At 45.9% G+C, this 18080-nt stretch overlaps 2 protein-coding genes across 2 annotated transcripts; both read left to right on the top strand.

The window, feature by feature from the left end:
* Positions 1-3707: 3707 nt before the first annotated feature.
* LOC119706671 (atherin-like) lies at positions 3708-8924 on the top strand. Its single transcript, XM_038150588.1, has 2 exons — positions 3708-3724; positions 7098-8924. The coding sequence occupies exon 2, from the start codon at positions 8292-8294 to the stop codon at positions 8922-8924; it is 633 nt and encodes a 210-aa protein (XP_038006516.1). The 5' UTR covers positions 3708-3724; positions 7098-8291.
* SKP1 (S-phase kinase associated protein 1) lies at positions 8792-18080 on the top strand. The gene is made up of 6 exons (XM_038149751.1): positions 8792-8920; positions 11585-11681; positions 13928-14001; positions 15106-15249; positions 15919-16059; positions 16821-18080. The coding sequence occupies exons 2-6, from the start codon at positions 11585-11587 to the stop codon at positions 16854-16856; spliced, it is 492 nt and encodes a 163-aa protein (XP_038005679.1). The 5' UTR covers positions 8792-8920; the 3' UTR covers positions 16857-18080.

Below are 18080 nucleotides of genomic sequence, written 5' to 3'. Positions count from 1 at the left end.
TCCTTTACCCTGTGCCCATGGTGGCTGCAGAGAAATGAGCAGGTTTTGGAGATCACTGGTAATTCCTCCCTCTCCACAATGCCTGCTGCATTCCATGCAATACAAAATAGAGGCATAGCTGAACTCTTGAATTGTGGTGGTTCAGTGTTGAAGTGGAAATGTCACACCCGGTTCTTAGTGGGGAGGGCTGCCATTGGGGTTTAGGTTATCAGAAGGCAGTTGGGGATGAAGTTATACTTTTCCATGAGCTGTTCTTTCTCAGAACTTGCATAGAGCCAGGAGAATATTGATGGACAAAGGAGGAGGGTTTTGAGCTTTCCAGATTCCATTTTGCATAAGTCATTGGCCATATCCTATCAAAGTAAGCACCCTAAACTGCTGCAGGCCTGTCCTGAACTAAGGGCCCATTAAATCAAAAACAGAAGACAAAATATGCATTATATACATACAGGAGTGTATAGAGTTGCCAGATTTTTCCCCCCCTTCACCCTCTTTCTACACCTTTCGTCTACTTCTTTCCACCCTGTGCTTTGTTCCTCTATTTATGCCCCCCCTTCACAGATCCCTGGAGCCTGGGGCTGGCTGCTGCCCCAGTCCCTGCCCTGTTGCTGCCCGAGCTGCCGCTGCAGGTGGATGTTTGTCCAAGGTAACCAATGTGTGTGACTTTCACCTGGCTCATTTCAGATTGTTTCAGCTGCTGATGCTGCTGTACACACTCAGTATCCCTGCCTGCCCCAATGCTTGGGCAGTGTTACCTCGTTTAGGTCTTCTGTTCATACCCTGGCAAGATACTGGATGCGTGGGAGAGTGCAGAGAGAGCGTGACCTCCTTCCCCAGGTGTCTGGATGGTGACAGAACAAATTCTGCCCTCTGAAAAAGGTGGTGAGGGGACATCCTGCCAATGGAAGCTGTGACATTTCACCTGCCTCTGTCTTGGTCCAGTTCCTGTCAAAAGCTCCTCTAGTAACAGAAAAAACTGCCAAGAGGTGCCTACCAATCCTAGCAATCCAATACCTACCAATCCACGTTCCATGGGGTTTATTTTGATTTTTATAGTAGTAAACTGAAGTACTGAGTCCTTTTTAGAAAGCAATTGTGTTTCAAGGACCTTGGGACAAGTCTTTGCTCTGCCAATTTAAAAACGTATCCTGACTTGTAAAGGATTTCCTCCTGTACAAGACAAAACCAAATGGCTATGATAGTGCTGGGTTTATTTTGGGCCTTTTTTCATAGTTCAATAAACATATTCATTCTTTTCCTTAGTAATACTGGAGTGCAGTTTTTGCTCTTGGAGGAGCTGTGACCTTGGAAGGGGGCTGAAGGATAAGTTCTGTTTTTCATTCAGGAAAAATGGTTGTAAGATGCAAGTGTGATCACAATTTTGAATTTCAAATTAAATGCTGCTCCCATTTCAGTGAGTTGAAGGTGTGCCTCCACTCTCATTACTTCCTTATGCACCTGTTCCACACTCATTTATTGCTTTAATTGCTGCTTGTTTTGTCTGGATGCAGAGCACTCCTGGAAACTCTCAATATATTATAAGGGTTGCCAGGTAGGTTAGAGCAAATTTTGCCTGAGAAGTGGCTTTTTACGTGTTCCATTTTTTGGCAACAATACTCATGGTTTGTATGAGCTTGGGTTTTTGGAGCAAAATGTCTGCAAGCAGGGATTTTTGAAGCCTTGTAGAAGGCATTGGATGCCTTCTGTGTTCTGTGGCAGTCATGACACAGTATTGGTGTTCTGCAAGTTCTTCTGGGAGAAGGTTGGAAACAGGTAAAGTGTTAAGTGAAAATCACACTGGGCTGCATAGAAATCTTTCAGTACCCATGAACACACCAACAAAGCCCTGCACAGTCAGCAGTTCATGAGTCAGCCTTCTGTGGTTTTACAAAAAGTTATTTTGGTGCTCTAATTCATTTGGCTTTACTCCTTTTGGATGGAACTAAAGACAGGCTGCTTTCTTGAGCAAGGGGCCAGAGTGCTTTGGCATATGGACAGGGAAAAAAGGCTGAAACAACACTTTTGGTTTTAAATTAAGCAGTGCTGCAGGTTTTATCCTTTTAAAATCTGTGCGGGAGCTTAAAAGCTTTAGTCTTTAAGATGAGTTGAACTACTGATCTCTTAATTACTCTCTGGCGAACAGAACTTTGGGATGGAGACTAAAATGATTGCTGCTGGTATGAATAATGTATAAAACATTAGTTGCTAATAGTACCTGGCACTGCTAATTGGAGGAGGAGCAGTGTGATCAGGGTGAGCATCCTACATGAGAACTTGCAGGAAAGTGATTTTGAGAACATTCTCCATTTTGCAGCTACTCATATCATTGCACAATGTTTTATAAATTCAACTAAATCTTTGATTTTGGTTGTCTTGACTTCTGTATACATCTTCCTCAGTAGATTTCCCCAAAATACATCTGGGTTTTTTAGGGTTAGGTTCTTTCGGTTTGTTGCTTTAGTTTGTTTAGTTTTTAATTTCAATAAATCTATAAGCTATTTTCCAGATGATGCATTTAAAACCGAAAGTGCTGAACTGTAAAAGAGGAGTGTCCTGTTTACATTGATAATTGCATGATCGATTGGGCTGAAAGGCTTTAGCCTGCTCCCAACTGTCCTTATTTTTCAGGTGTTTGAGAAAACACCCCCTTACAGCCAGCCTAACCCTGAACCTCGCTGTGAGAAACCTTTATCGTGGCCACCAGTGCAGGAGTCGGCAGTGATGGCTGCTCTACTCTGCTTCTTTATTCTTTATTTTATGAGGAAAACTGGGGGGGTGGGCGGGTGGGGTGAGGCTGGAGAAGCCCTGGCTGGGAGTATCCTGTGGTGGGTGTTTCATTCCACGCTTGACCCACTTTTCAGGCAGCTCTGCTCCCTTTCCACTGCTGTGTTTGTCCTCGGGGAAGAGGAACACAGCCGGCTGCTGCTGGAGCAGGGACAATGCCCAGGGGAGGAGATGCCACAGCTTCCTGGGAGAGAGAATGGCTGGTGATGGCTTCTGTTTGTCTGGTCATGAGTTTATCCAGCTGTAGCTCAGCCGTCTCAAAATGTTATTGGACTGTCCCTTTCTCCCCTGGAATCTTCTTTTAAAATGCTTTGAATGCATTTTAAAATGCTGACTTCTGAAACACACAGTTTTTATTCCCATGGACTTTGAAACCTCAAAGCAACTGCTCATTATCATCTGTGGCGTCAGAACCAGCCCAGAATCTGCTTTTTGGACCTTGAACGGCTCCAGCATTGGAGACCAGCGCCAGGCAGCCCTGTAAAGCTAACCCAGTTCCCTTCCCCTTGCGTTTATGACAAGGATTTTTACAGTTTTATACGCTACCACTGAAGATCGCTCTCAAGGCCACCTACAGCAAGTCCGCGCTTTCCATTTTCCCGGGAATGCCCGGGAGCGCATCTCCCCGGGACCGACTGGCTGAGGCTGCCGCGCCTCGGAGCGAGCCCCGGCGCCCCCGCGTGGCACCGCCCGCCCGGCGGGAGCGCCGCGCCCCGCGCTCCGCTGCCCGCAAGGCTGCCGTGCGCTGGCTGCCTCTAACGCGGCTGGACGTGGGTGACCCTCACCCTCGGCAGCCGGAGCATCCCGCCTCGGCTCCTCCAGAGTGCTCCAGATCATTTCAGAGGGTGCCAGGGCAGAACTGGTACAAAAATCCCTGTTTAAATAAGGGGAGGTGGAGTGAGGGTGAGATTAGGATCTAGGTGCTGCAAATAGGTTTGAGGTAGGTATTTCTATTTTCAGTCTTCCTCCTCTTCATCTTCAGTTTTTTAAACTATCTCGAATCCCCGTTGTTATATAAGGGGAATGGGAGTGCTGTTAGAGAAAGGAATAGAAGCTGATTAAAAAATCTCACTCGGTGTCTGCTGGCCAGGATTTGGTTATTGGGTTTTGTCAGTCCATTGGTGTCTACTTGCTCCCAGAATCCCCACCTGCCATGCTCTGGGATCCCCAATGTCAGAAGAATGTGGACCTGCTGGAGCAAGACCAGAGGCTGTGGAGATGCTCTGAGGGCTGGAGCCCCTCTGCTCTGGAGCCAGGCTGGGAGAGCTGGGGGTGCTCACCTGGAGAAGGCTCCGGGGAGACCTGAGAGGCCAGGTCTCAGTCCAGTGCCTAAAAGGACTACAAAAGAACTGCCTTGGGACAGGGGCCTGGAGTGACAGGACAAGGGGAAATGGCTTTAAACTGAGAGAGAGCAGGACTAGATTGGATGTTGGGAAGAAATTCTTGCCTATGAGTGTGCTGAAGCCCTGGCACAGGTTGCCCAGAGAAGCTGTGACTGCCCCATCCCTGGAAGTGTTCAAGGCCAGGTTGGATGGGACCTTGACCAATCTGGTCTAGTCCACAGCAGAAGGTTGGAAGTGGATGAGCTCTAAGTCCCTGCCGACCCAAACCATTCCAGGATTCTCTGACCTGGATTATCACCCAAGTGCTGGGCTCCACCACCCACCATTTTGCTGGGCTACAACTTCTATGAAAAGTGACACCGTCTCAAGGATGCTGCTTTAATACAAATTTTGATGAAGTGGAAATGCAATAATTAGCTTTTTATATAATTAGCTTTTTCAGACTTGTACTGAGAACAAGAATTTTCTTCTTCTGCCACTGCATTGTTCCAAGAGTGCTTTAAAAAACAGTGGCCCAGGCCTTTGAGCTCAGCAGTGTCCTTCTACCATCTCTCTCACATGAATAATTCTGATGTTTTCTGGTTTTACACTGAACCACTCAGTTCAATTATTTTCAAACTTGATGTGCCTGCTTGTTTTAAAAAATGCTCTTCATCTTTTGTATTCCTGAAAAAAGGGATGATTTCTGCAGCAAGTCTCATTCTCCTCTACATGTAGATTAGGTTCTTTCTCAGATTCCATGGTCATACCTGGCTCTCTCCCTGGCTTGCTCTCCCTGGTTCAGTGAATTCAGGATGAGTTCTGTGGATTTTTCCAACTTGTTGATGGAGCAAAGCTGAGGTCTTTCAATCCTGATTGTCATTAGACTTTGACAATGCCAGATCACATTTGTATTGAAAAAGAATCAGTGTGTTATTTCCATAGTCTCTAAACCACCAGCAGCAGCTAAAAAAAATGGTGTTTCTCTGTCCAAATGGAACGTGAGGTGCTCTGAGGAGTGGGGGGCACATTAATTTTTGCCCGAGAGAAACATCTAAGAAGGGAATGTGAGGCTGTGGAGCAGATGCAGGGCTGTGTCCAGGAGGCTGCTCCCTCACGTTCAGCACGTGAAACTCTCTTCCCCTGCGGCTGCATGGCTGCTCAACTGGCTGTGCCTGCAGCCCAGGGATGCTGTGAATATGTAGGTCAGGGCTCTTCTGGATCTGATTAAGCATTAAATCAAGCTCAGTTGCTCCAATCTTTTCAGGTATTTGCTTTGGTGTTAAGCTGCTCCCTTCCTCCTCCATGTTCTCAGTGGCCAAATGCCCTTAATTGTAATTTACCTGTGGCAGATCCACGGTGTGCTTCTCGGCACTCAGGGGAGCAGTGCTCAGCTTTAGGATTATTTGCAGTGCAATCATTACCTGTGTGCAGAACAATTGAAATCGGGCCACCCCTTTTTTAAGCAATCTTGTTTTTGCCTCGCAGCTTTAGCCAGGGATGGGGCTTTTGTGCCATTATACTGAGTGACTCACAGGACCCGGGCTATCGGCGCTGCAGCAGCTGCTTTTCACAACAGATAACGGGGAGCATCTGCAGCGGCTGGGCAGGCTCTTTGGATGATATGTAGGGCACAGTGGGAGGTGCTGTGTGTGATTACAGCGTATCTGTGACAGCCATCTGGCTCTTTTTGGGGTGTGGGGTGTTTTTGCTGTTTTAACTTTCCCAAACTTCTAATTCAACAGTCGAATTCGAAGTTCACTGAGGATGGAATTTCCTCCTTTGGAAAGCTGTAGAGAGCTGTACCAAGTATAATCAGCAGTAGAATTTTGAATTAAATTTATCCACAACTATAATTAAGCATGAAATTTAGCTTTCTGCCTGTTCCTAGATTCCATTAGATTTGTCTTGTATTGAGAGCAAACCCCATCCCCCCTTTGCTGAGCCTGATTTGCAGTCTGTGAGCTTGTGCTTGCTGGTCACGAGCCAAATCAGAAACCCTGGTCTTTGGCAACACTGGGAAAGGGAATTTAGAATCTGTAGATAGGTTTTCCACTGGCCACCTTCTCTTATCATCTGATTCTCTAAACCAAGGAGTTTTAATATAAATAAAAACCAATAATTTAAGGAAAATAAAGGCAGTGGGTTCTAGTGCACTGAATGCAGTTCTCAGCACTGGGGTATGAGACGGTGTGATTGAGGGAGAAAGAGGTAAATGTGAGGCTGGTACAATCAAAAAGTCAGGTTAGATGTAGTCTGGAGCCTTCACACTCTACATATGAGATACATATAAATTAAAAATGAAAACTGGGTCCCATTCAATGGTGAACAAAGAGCTTATGTGGTTATCAATACCAGGATCTTCTGTTAATGTCCAAGTCTGCTGCCAAGCATCACCTGGCTGCTCCCTCAGCTTTTAGGAAGAGTTCCAGGGGAGCACACAGTAATCCAGGCTGGAAGGGACCACAGAGGTGACCTGGGTCCCCCTGCAGTCAGACCAGGTTGCTCAGAGTTGTATTCAAGTCTGTTCTTACAAGCTGCTCAGCATCCTGAAGCCCATGGAACAAGCTTCCCAAGTCAGGCAGGCGCCTCAACAGTTCTTTGGAATTTATGGAGAGGCCTGTTCTAAGTGATGTGCTCTGATGTACAACTCCCAGGCTATCAGCTGAGCTCCTGGAGGTCCTTTCTGGCTGAGAACCTATCTGAGTCTTCCATCTCTCCAGAGAACAGCCCCAATGAACATGGTATTTAATACTGAATATTTTCTAATTGTAGTCTCACTCGGTATGTGAGATAGATACTGGCACTGAGGTTGCCAAGAGGAGCTGTGGCTGCCCCACTCCTGGAAGGGTCCAAGGCTAGGATGGATGGGGCCCTGAGCACCCTGATCTAGTGGAAGGTGTCCCTGCCCATGGTGGGGTAGGTGGGACCAGATGAGCTTTGAGGTCTCTTCCAACCCTTAACATTCTATGATTCTATGTCCACTCTCAGATGGAAGGGAAGGGAGCAAAGGAGAGAAGGGAGTAAGGAATACTTGACACTTCATTGGCTTGGCTACTGGACTGAGCAGAACAAGATTCTCGACTAAGAAATTCTGAATCCTGGGAAAATTCTTCATGGTAGAAGATATCTTCCAGTGGGTCTGGAAAATAAGGATTTGTTAACGTGTGGGGTGCACAGCCTGGGAGTCTCTGGGACCCCAAGAGACAGGAAACCTGTGACTAAGCACAGAAACATTAAGGCTGCAAAACATTTCCAAGATTGCCAAGTCCAACCCTCGATTGATCAGCACCTTGTCAACCAGAGCAGAGCACTCAGTGCTACTTTCAGCTGTTTCTTGCACACCTCCACGGATGGTGACTCCACCACCATGCCAGTGCTTGACAACCCTTTCAGGGAAGAAATCCTTGCTGATGTCCAACGTGAACCTCCCCTGGTGCTGCCTGAGGCTGTAAACGATGCTGTCCTCTGCAGTGTGTTGCTGTCCAGTGCGCTTACAGGCACCCTGGCTGCGTCTGCATTGGAGTGATGTGAAAACATGCTTTCTGGCTCCTAAAACATTTTTGTTCAGGATCGGAAGTAAAGCAAATTGTCAGAATCCTGTGTTGTCACTGCATCGCCTTGCCTGCTTGAAAGCCATTTTGCCATGGAGAGCTGACACAAAGCTGGGCTCAGCAGAGAGCACGGAGTGCGTGCTGTGACAGCACAGCACAGCCTTCAGACACTTCACAGTGAGTGAGGGATCACACCCTGCCCTTCCCCACAATGCAAAACCCTTCACATACCCTGTTTATTCCCCTGAAAACCCAGCACCTGTAGCTTTCTAGCACCCACTGGTGACCTGTCAGCTGTCCCCCGTGCTGGGGGCTGTGCCAACACAAAGGCCTGGGCTGTGTGCGGGTGCCCAGCTCTGCTCTGCTCCTCGGCCCGGGGGCTCCTGGCAGAGCTGCTGTCCGGAGATGCTTTAAAGGGCTGAGCTAGAGCTGCCTGGAATTCCTGGCGGCACCTAGGGCAGATGTTCTGTGAGGACACTCGGAGCTAAATCCATTTCCGGCTCCACGAAAGCTCCCGCACGAATTTCCACTGGAGGAAGGCTGTCTGATGTCGGAACAATTTTAAGCTAGCCCGTTGTTCAATGTTGTTTTTCGGCTAAAATGTCTTCCGCCTCTGGAGCAACACCTGGCGATGGGCTGTCACCGCGTGTACCTGCGGAAAGCCTCCACAGATACTGGCAGCATCACCCCGCTTACCCCCGGGCCTCGGCCTTTCTCCCCGGGAAGGAAAACCAGCACCCTGGGCGTTCTGGGGCGAGCCCGGGCTACCCTGCATGACCGATTTCACCACGCGACCCGCCAGCCGGTCCGGCGGCAGGGCACGGAGCCAGCCCCGGCCAGCGGCGGCCTCGGCCGCGGCGGGAGCCCCGCGCTGCGCTCAGGGGCGGCCCCGGCCCCGCGGGGCCCGTTCGCTGCGGCCGGGGGAGGGGCCTCGGCCGCCGTCCATTGTGCGGCTTCTGGCGCGGTCCCGCCGCTGCCTGGGAAACCCTGCAGCGGCCGCTCCTTCGCCTCGAGCTCGTTCCGGCTCCGCTCCCGCTCCGCACCCCGCGGAAGGCGGCGCGGGCCCCGGACGGTACCGCCCGGGAGCCGCGGGGGCGCGTTTCGCTCAGGCGTTCGCGGCGGGCAGCCCGGGCGTTGCGAGGCGGCGAGGGGCGGGTCCTTCCCCCCTCCCCCGCTCGGTATAAGAGCGCCGCCGCAGTCGGGCCCGAGCGCCGCCGCCGCCTCCTCACGGTCCGTCCGCGGAGCCGCCGCCGCCTCACGGTGAGGCCCGAGCGGGGCGGGGGGGCGCGGGGGCCGTGCTAGGAGCTGTGTGGGCGCGGCGGGCCCGGCTTGCCGCGGACGGAGGGTCGGGAGGCCGTGGGGTGATGGCGGGGGCCGGGCCGGGCGGACAGATGAGCGCTCCTGGGCCGTGCGGGGATGGATGGAGCTCCCGGGGTTCGTTGGGCCCGAGCCCTCCCGGGCCGTGCGGGAACGGAGCTGCCGCGGGGGCGGCGTGCGGAGCCTTGCCCGCGGGGGTGGTGAGGGAAGCCTCCGAGCGGACCGAGCCTCCCCCCGCGGCTCCGGGCGGCTGTGCCTCCCCCTCCCCGCTGCCCTGCCCCCGGGGCCGCGGCGGCCGCGCCTCAGGTGCGAGTTCGTTACCTGGCTCCTGGTTACCGGCGCTGCCGCGGGAGGCGAGGGGGAGGCAGCGGGCATCCATCTGGAATGGCGCTGGGAGGCGCGGCTGTAGGTGGCTGAGCTCGGCGTTTCAGGCTCAGACGAGTAAATTACCGCTGTAATTCAGGTTTGGCTTGAGCTCGGCTCCCAGCCTGTTGTGCTGTTGTCAAATAAAGCTTTTAGGACTGGTTTGCTTAGTCACCCAGTGGTGCTGCTGCCCAGGGACTGTCACCTGCCGGAGCTGTACTGCAGCTTGCTAAAAATTAGTTTTGCTTTTTTCCTATTTTGTAGGAAATGGAATTCAGCGGTGCAAAAAAAAAAAAAAAAAAAAAGAGAAATTTGGATGAAATTCTGATGTGTTGTCAATGATTAGGCAGTAGTTTAACTTCATTCTATCTATTTCAGACCCTCAGTAATAACTGAAGGTATTGCTAGAAGCAGGGTTGGGTGATAGGAGGGGAATATCCTTGCTGGGGCTCCCCTGGCTGAGGCAGCATCCCTGCCTGCCTCTGCTGTGCAACATTATGTAAGCTCAGGCTCAGGGAGGCTGGCGATGGAGCTGGGTTTGTTCTGGAGTGCTCCCAGGCAGTCACTGCAAGAACAGATGCATTAAATTTAAAATGTGTGCCTACAGCACTTTTTCCAAACATCATTCAAACTGCTAGCACAGAGCTGTTCTGTCGTCCAGATTCTGGTTTTGTGTGTGTGTGTGTATATATATATATGCATACATACACACACACACTTGTACCTTTGGAACAGTCATGAGCGTGTTCCTCCAGAACACCCATCTTAATTAGAAGTAGCGCTGTCATATAGAGTTACAATGCTGTGTAAACATTAACTGGCTGCTCGCTGCCAAATGGAAATTAAAGCGATGAGGACTCGGGGCTGGTGTGAGCTGCTTAGTAACACGTGTTGGCCGAGCCTCCCGTGGCCTGGCTTTGCACAGGGCTGTCAGGCTCAGCCACGCTACACCGATGAGCTTTCAGAAAGAGGTAATGCAAGTTTGCTTCAAGTGGTCCGGTTAATTAACTGTTGATAGCTCAGTACTACCGGGAGGATCTAGTGTGTGAAGCTGGTAAGTTTGGTGGGGGAAGAAGGTAGGCAATTCAATTGCAATTGAAATTCTTTGTTCCCAGAGCTGTTCACAGAAGTTGCAGGCTGTGCAAACACATGCTTCAGTGATCTTGAGGCAGGTAACTCGAGGACCGGAAAAGAAAGGAAACTGTTGCAATGGTTTGCTAACGAATATTTTGAGTGGTAAAGGAACTTATAACACATCCTTCTAACTGGTTGAGAACAAATTTATAAAATGTATGTGGTCAGACAGTTGTGTTTATAGTGTCCTTTGGTTGGCTCAAGTGCACTGATACCCCACAGTCTGCATGCCTCGTTTCAGCCAGAAGTTGTAATCTCCTGGCTGCTGTGTCATGTGCTTTACTCCTGGGTTTCAGTTGGTACATATCTGCAATGATGCTTTTTTGTAGAAGTTGATTGTGGTTTTGCTAATGACATCTTTCAAGCCTGCTGCCTCTTTATTGTAGGTCTTACTACAGTTTGTTTGAGGAACTTTGTTGAAATGCACGTTGTCTCAGATGCTAACAAAGTACCGATCTTGCTTCCTGCTTTGCAAGGGCAGTAGTGAGTGCTGAAGGCCTTCCTTGTAGGAGTTTATTGCTTTTTAATCTCTTCAGAAAACCAAACACTTTTCTGGAGGAAAGCCTTTGATCCTGAGTAACCTGGCCTGTTTAACTCTGTTTGGAGCAAGGGAGGCTGGACTAGACTGTCTAGAGGCATGCCTTCCAACCTCAGTGTTATGATTCTGTTCCAGAGGCTATCATTTGAAAACTGCTTTTGAGATCTGACATTGTTTGAGCAGTTGAAGTGAGGAGCAGTTGTTTGGATTTGAAAGCAAGTGGTGTTTTGGAAGTGTTGAATTTTTTTTCAAGAGAAAGATAGCTGTAGTGTTACACTGGGGAAAAAAGGCACTATTGACTAATCTGTGTATTTTTTGCTTTCAAGTTAAGGAAAAAAGTTCATGGATTAGTGTTAGACTTCAGTCAATCCTTGTTTCTTAAACATGAGGATTAGTGAATTTAGGGCTGTTGATTCAAGGAGTGAATAACCTGACTGCACCTTTGGTGGCACTGGGCTATCTGCTCTTGGGAAGAAACAATTTCAGCAGTAAAGGTGATGCACATCTTTGAGTCAGCTGAACGTGTAACATCTGCTGAATATTGTGTGGAAATAACTGTCCTTGTCTTGTAGATGCCTTCAATTAAACTGCAGAGTTCAGATGGAGAAATCTTCGAAGTTGATGTGGAAATTGCCAAACAGTCTGTGACTATAAAGACTATGCTGGAAGGTAAGAGTGAGACCCTGAGGAAGCCTCTTGGACAGGAATTGAGACAAGCTGGTGCTGTGGTGAGAAAGGATTCCCAGGTCTATGGAGCAGCTTGCTGTCTCCTGCCTGAACAGCTGTAACTCCTGCTGTTGTAGCTGAAACTGTTTAGGGTGGATGTGCTCCTGTAAAAAGCCCTGGTTAGGAGCACTTGTAGGGAGGCCAGTAAAATACAGGCAGCCCACTGCCTTGCCTGCAGTCTACTTCAGTTTTGTAAAAGTTAAGCAAACAGAACATCAATAATATTTAAAACTTGAGTTTATTTAGTCACACAAACCAGTCTTAGAATGTAAATATCACTTGTATGGAGTTGGAGATAATAAACCAATGCAATAAAGAGCTGAAGTTAAACCTGTATTGTGAGCTTGTGAATGCTGTTAAATTATTTGGGATAAATACTTAGGTCTGATCTCCTGCTGACATAAATTTGAAACAAAAGAACTCGTGGCGGGGGAGGGGAAATCTGCCAGATGGCTGGGACACAGAGCAAACTGTCTAATCCCTCTAGTGCAGATCCTCATTGTTTACTGCTGTTTTTTTCTAGTTTTTGGATGTATTAATTAATTAACTTAGGAAAATTATTTCTGTACCTGTAGTTAATATTATGCTCTTGCATGTAAATGTTTGGTTGCGACACCTTACAAGAACAGTAAAAATAAGGTTGAATTATGTCAGGCATCGAATGCTTCTGTTCTGTTAATAAGAGGCTGTTGGACATGGCTGGCAACACAAACAGGAAATGGAATGTATTAGGGTGCACAATTCCCAGTTTTCTCCTGCAGCAGTTGTGCCAGTGTTGGTGTTTAGTGCCCCTCAGCTGGAGATAGAGCGAAGTTATTAATGGGAAGTGTGTGAGCTGGGCACCATAAACTTGCCTCTTTGTAACCTGGGAGAGAGCCAGTCTGCTAGCACAGGTGAAATGCATTTTCAGTGCAGGTGGCTGAGCATCAGGTCATGTTTTGTGTGTTGGGTGCTGCAGCTGAGAGAGGAGGAGCTGAAAGTTTGGGTTGTACTGAGCACTATGGGACCACTGATGAAATATCAATTTTCTGCTTACAGATAAAATTGCTGGTGCAGAGGTGATGATGACAAGCAGAGTTGACTAAACTTCAGATATTCAAGCCTCTCTTGCTTGAATTATTCCAATATCTTCTAATGGCAATGTTTCAGTTCTGAATCTGTGGAGTCATTTCAAGCAAAAAAGTAGTGTTAATTAGCATCCCACTGATAACAGTAGCAGACTTGGCTAAATACAGAAGTACATGATTTTTATCACGTACAGATTTGAGGTGTGATGATGGTCATATGTTCTTAAAAATTAGATTCCTTGGCAATGTAGAATTGGCTCATCTGTGCATGTAATGAGTGAAGATGTGCATTGTTAGTCAATTGCATAACTAATTCCAAGACGTCTTTGACAGCTAGGGTGTCATCCAACTGTTAGCATTTGGGTAATAAAAAAAGCACATTCTTTAATCAAATGTGGTATTTGTTCTGTGTATGAAGTTGAAACTTTAATTATCTTTTTCTCCTAATTTTTACATAAATTCCTTGATCATATCAAGGGGACAAATCCAAATCTCTCTGGAGTGTGCTGACAAGCTTTTAAAAAAAGGAGTGTTGGAAACATGCTTTATAAATGCTTTTTTTGATGGAAGGATTTGTGCTGCTCTCTTACCATGTGAACTTCTTCAGCTGGTACTGGATCAATATGAGTGATTGGAGCCTGAGAGCCGCACTTCTGTGGCTACACAATTTCCTGCTCATGCAGAGGACAAGATACAGTGTGTGTTTACCACAGTAGATTTGAATTCCTGTTTAATCATTAATGGAATGGGAGCCCTCAGAGCTTGTGGGTTCAAACTGTGTAAGTGGTAAAAATACACAAATGTTTGTCGGATTGTTCAGCATCTGAGTTCATATTCAGAACACTGAGTTAGCAAGTGACAGCTTAGCTGATGGTTTGTAGATGCTGTTATTTGATGAGGCAGCCTTATCAGCCACTTAACCTCAGCTTGGTACAACCTAGGATGTATAATGCAGCCATAGTTCCACACAGCCTTCCAAAAGCTCCTTACTTCACACTTTAGAGGTCCTTTGTTACCAATCATTCAGCCTCAGTGTTGTCAAAATAGTGAAGAACTGATGAAGCATCCCAGTTCAGTAAATGGTTTTGTCTGCCAATTGCTCAGTCGTCTTTCCATTTTTAGATTTGGGAATGGATGATGAAGGTGATGATGACCCAGTCCCTCTTCCAAATGTTAATGCAGCCATCTTAAAAAAGGTAAGATGATGAAAGCTGTTTTGCTCCATGGCAGTAAGGAAATGTAAAATTGATCTTGGGTATTATGAACTACTAGTTAAAAGATATTTTTCATGTGCTACAAGCTTAGCCAAGTCAAGGTGCATGAACATGCACATGAGGGTACAGGGGTGACCTGGAACAGCAGCTCTAAGCCAGACAGGCTTCCTAAGGAAGTGGTGCTGGGCATCTCTGCACACTGGCATTTCATGGCGTTAAAGCACTGGTTTTAATTGGATTCTGTGAACTGAGGTGGCTGTTCATGAGATGCAAATGTTTGGAGAAAGGATTAAGGGACAGGCAGTGGTGAGAGTGACTGGCAGTGGCGGTCGCTGTGTCAGGGTGGCAGTGACAGTGCTTAAGAGACACTGTGTGCACTTGTTGGTATTGAATTCATTAGCGGACCCTGGTCATTAGGCCAAGGGAGGAAAGTGTAGTTGTGTGGTGTCCAAGATTCTTTATGCTTTCAAATAGAGTAGTGCCAAAGTAAGCACCAAACTATTGTGCCTGTTTTGGGGTAAACACAGGGTTAGGAATTGCTTCCTACTGAAAAGACACATAAATAAATTTGTGAAGTCTCTCAGGTTGGTGAAATGGCACAGGATATTGCTTGCAGTAGATCCCTGCTTCTTGTATATGTCTGGGTCATGAGATTGCATGTGCCCAAACTAAAAAAAAAACCCAAAACAAACCCCAAACCAGCACTAATGGCAAACTTGCTGGCTGAACTTTGTACAGGGTGAATGTGACCTGCTGGTAGCTATTACCACTCTGCTCTCTTCCCCCATATAGTGTTTGCTTAATACCAAGTATGTTTCTTTGAACAGATTAAATGCAGCAAAATGAGGTTTAGGTTTTCTTTGTACAGCCCATGTATGTTAGCACAGGGACTAATAACTTCATAGCACCAGCAGCTGGCTTTTAAGTAATTAACATGCTACTACATTAGTTGGGATTTCTGAAAGCTGTTGTATTCTGGGATTGGGGATCAATTGTTCTAATTTCTTCCAAAATGAAGTTAAGTTGTAGTTGGGGTTTCATGGGAGAATTGCTTGGATAAAACTTTAATATCGAAACCATAATTAGGTGATTCAGTGGTGCACCCATCACAAGGATGATCCACCTCCTCCTGAGGATGATGAGAACAAAGAAAAGAGAACAGATGACATCCCTGTGTGGGATCAAGAGTTTCTGAAAGTAGACCAAGGAACACTTTTTGAACTTATCCTGGTGAGTGTCCTCAAGAAGGGCAAAGGCTGTGCCTGTGAAGTTATGCTATGCCCTTGAGAAATAAAGCCTTTATGCTTCTTGAGTTACTTCTTCATTGGAAAGGGGGGATGTGGGGAGGGCAGGTGGTTCTGGTGAGTATTGGCTGAAATTGGTGAGGATGTTGGGATGTTTGTTGGCCTAATGCTGGTATTAATCTATACTCACTCATCAATCAAAATACTTCACTAAATAGCACTGTCTTTTATTCTTGTTGCTTGAGTCCAGGTTGAGGGCTTATTACTACTCACAGAGATCTGGAGATCTGCATAAAAATGAAAAATCTGACTTTGTCTGTTAAATTTGTGCTGTGTATGGACCTGTGAGGCAACATTACCTGCCTTGGCTGGTTAACAGTACTGCAACACTAAAGATCTTGGATGTTTGCAGACTTCTGAAAGCTATTTGTAAAGGGTGGAGCAGGAGTGTTTTTCATGGTACAAATGAGTACCTTCTGTTTGGCAAGCAAGTTTTAGGTACTGTCCCATGAAGGTTTTAGCTAGAAGCTCCTCAAAGTGGAGATGATCTGTTTGCATACAGTATTCTAAAATTTCAGTGTAAACTTAACTTCTGTAGTGCATCTACAGAGACAGAATATTGATATGGAGGCTTTAAATCTGAAAACTTTCACAGGCTGCAAATTACTTGGACATCAAAGGTTTGCTGGATGTCACATGCAAGACAGTGGCAAACATGATCAAGGGGAAAACTCCAGAAGAAATTCGCAAGACATTCAATATTAAGAATGACTTCACTGAAGAGGAAGAAGCACAGGTACTTGGTCTGGGTTTAATTATAATTTAGATGGCTGTTTGTGCTGAATTACTGTGTGGTGCTTCATAACTCAATTTGTGATGCAGCAGACTTGTTACCAATAAATGTAAACTAATGCATCAGCTCCTCATAATTGGGATGTTACTAGCAGAGGACTTTTTGGTGTCTACCACGCTTGCAGTCCTGAAAAGGTCAAACCAAAATGTGTTGATTTTTCTAGCTCCAGCATGTCTAATAAGAAAGCATGTAGGGTTGTTTGTGGCAGTCTTAGTTTGTTGGTTTGGGGCAGTCATAGGAATGCTGAAGATGTATTGCTACATGTGGCTGGAGAGGTGAGTTTGGGTTCTCTAAGTAATAAACTCATTGATCTTAAAACTTGACCACCAAACCAATTGCAAAATGGCAGAGTTGGGGAAAAAGCAGAACATAATGCCTGGTTTCAATACAGGGCAATGAGTTGTAGATTTTTGAGGGTATTTTTCAATGCTGTGTCATAAACAGCTTAGACTTCAGATATTCCATTTGCTTTGCTTGGTTGGAAAATTTCAGATTGGATCAAACCTAGGCATGAAAAACCTGGCTTACACTGATAAATAGGCCCGTTTGGAAGACAGATTTTATAATTGCAAAATCTCTGTGGAAAACTAAAGCTGCTCCAAGTTTGTCACTGTGCAGTATATAATCCTGAATGCTTGTGGATATTTACAGCTAAAGGCTTAGAATTTCCCTGCAACACACTAACAGTTAAACTGCTCTTCCAGGTACGTAAAGAGAACCAGTGGTGTGAAGAGAAATGAAGTTTTGTGCCTGACACTCGAACACTGTAAGGATTGTTCCAAATACTAGTTGCACTGCCCTGTTCATAATTGTTAATATTAGACAAATGCAGCAGCAAATGAAGTTGTGTTAGCAGGATGTTGTTCCCTTTGCATGTGTAGTGTTTTTTTGAGTACAGATCTAGATCTCTGAGTTTTTACTAGCGTAATTGGATGTCTTTTTACTTTGCAATGAATAAAACTGAACTAAGTGTGGATTCTGTATGGGAAGTAGCACTTAAGGTTGTCATTTTCATCACACTTTTAAACTGCTGAAGTCCAGATATAGTACTAAGGATTGACTCTGTTGTAAATAAAACATCTATTACTTCTTCCTCAAGAAGAGCAAAACACATGTATTTACAGGGTATTGATAACTTCAGAAAGAAAAACAAATCATCATGTGTCTTGGGGAACTAGATAATATAAAAATGTTACTGGATTTCTTACAAAAGCATTGTGGAAAAAAGTTAAGTGTTACTTAAGCTATATAATTTTCAAGATGGTTCTTGTCCTGCATTTAAAAAAAATTAAATATTTGACCACTTTCTTGTTCTTTTAGTCTTGCCTTATAGACTAGTGAAAATGTGATTTAGAACTAAACAAGCTCCTGACAGTTAAATTTGAATACTTCAGTCATGTCTTGAAGACCTGCCTCTAGGTGATAGCAAATAAAGTGTGTTGCTTTATGCACAGGATGGGTGTGTTTTTATACATATTACTGTTTAAAGTGGAACCCAGATTTGACCAAAAATGACTGACATTACCAAAGTTAATATTATTGACCTGTGCATGCCATTAGTGGCTGGTTTTTAGGCAGTTTGAAAGACCCTTGTGATGTAGCTCTTGGAAACATGGTTTCATGTGTCCACAGGAAATCTTTTGCCTCTGTATGTGATACTTCAGCTTGTAGAGACTTAATTATTGCATACAAAGCTAATGCAATATCAAGCTTAACTTCTTTGGACAAAGCCACTTGCAACTAGTTAAACAGTAACTGGTTTTCTGATTTTTTTTTTTTTTTTACAGTTCCCTTATAGGGAGTAGGGGATGGTTGTGTGGTAGATCTTTGAGGTGTGCTCTTAGCTTGTATTGCATTCCATTCTCTGTATAAACCTTAGAGTAGAATGAACCTTAATAAACATACTTATCTCACTTGAAATATTGGTGTTTCACTTCTGAATTAATAAAGGGCTTTAAAACTTT

This window comes from Motacilla alba, chromosome 13, assembly GCF_015832195.1.
Source record: "Motacilla alba alba isolate MOTALB_02 chromosome 13, Motacilla_alba_V1.0_pri, whole genome shotgun sequence".
In the NCBI taxonomy this organism is placed as follows: domain Eukaryota; kingdom Metazoa; phylum Chordata; class Aves; order Passeriformes; family Motacillidae; genus Motacilla; species Motacilla alba.
Note: the sequence above shows the minus strand (reverse complement) of the source record. Positions and strands in the feature narration are given on the sequence as shown.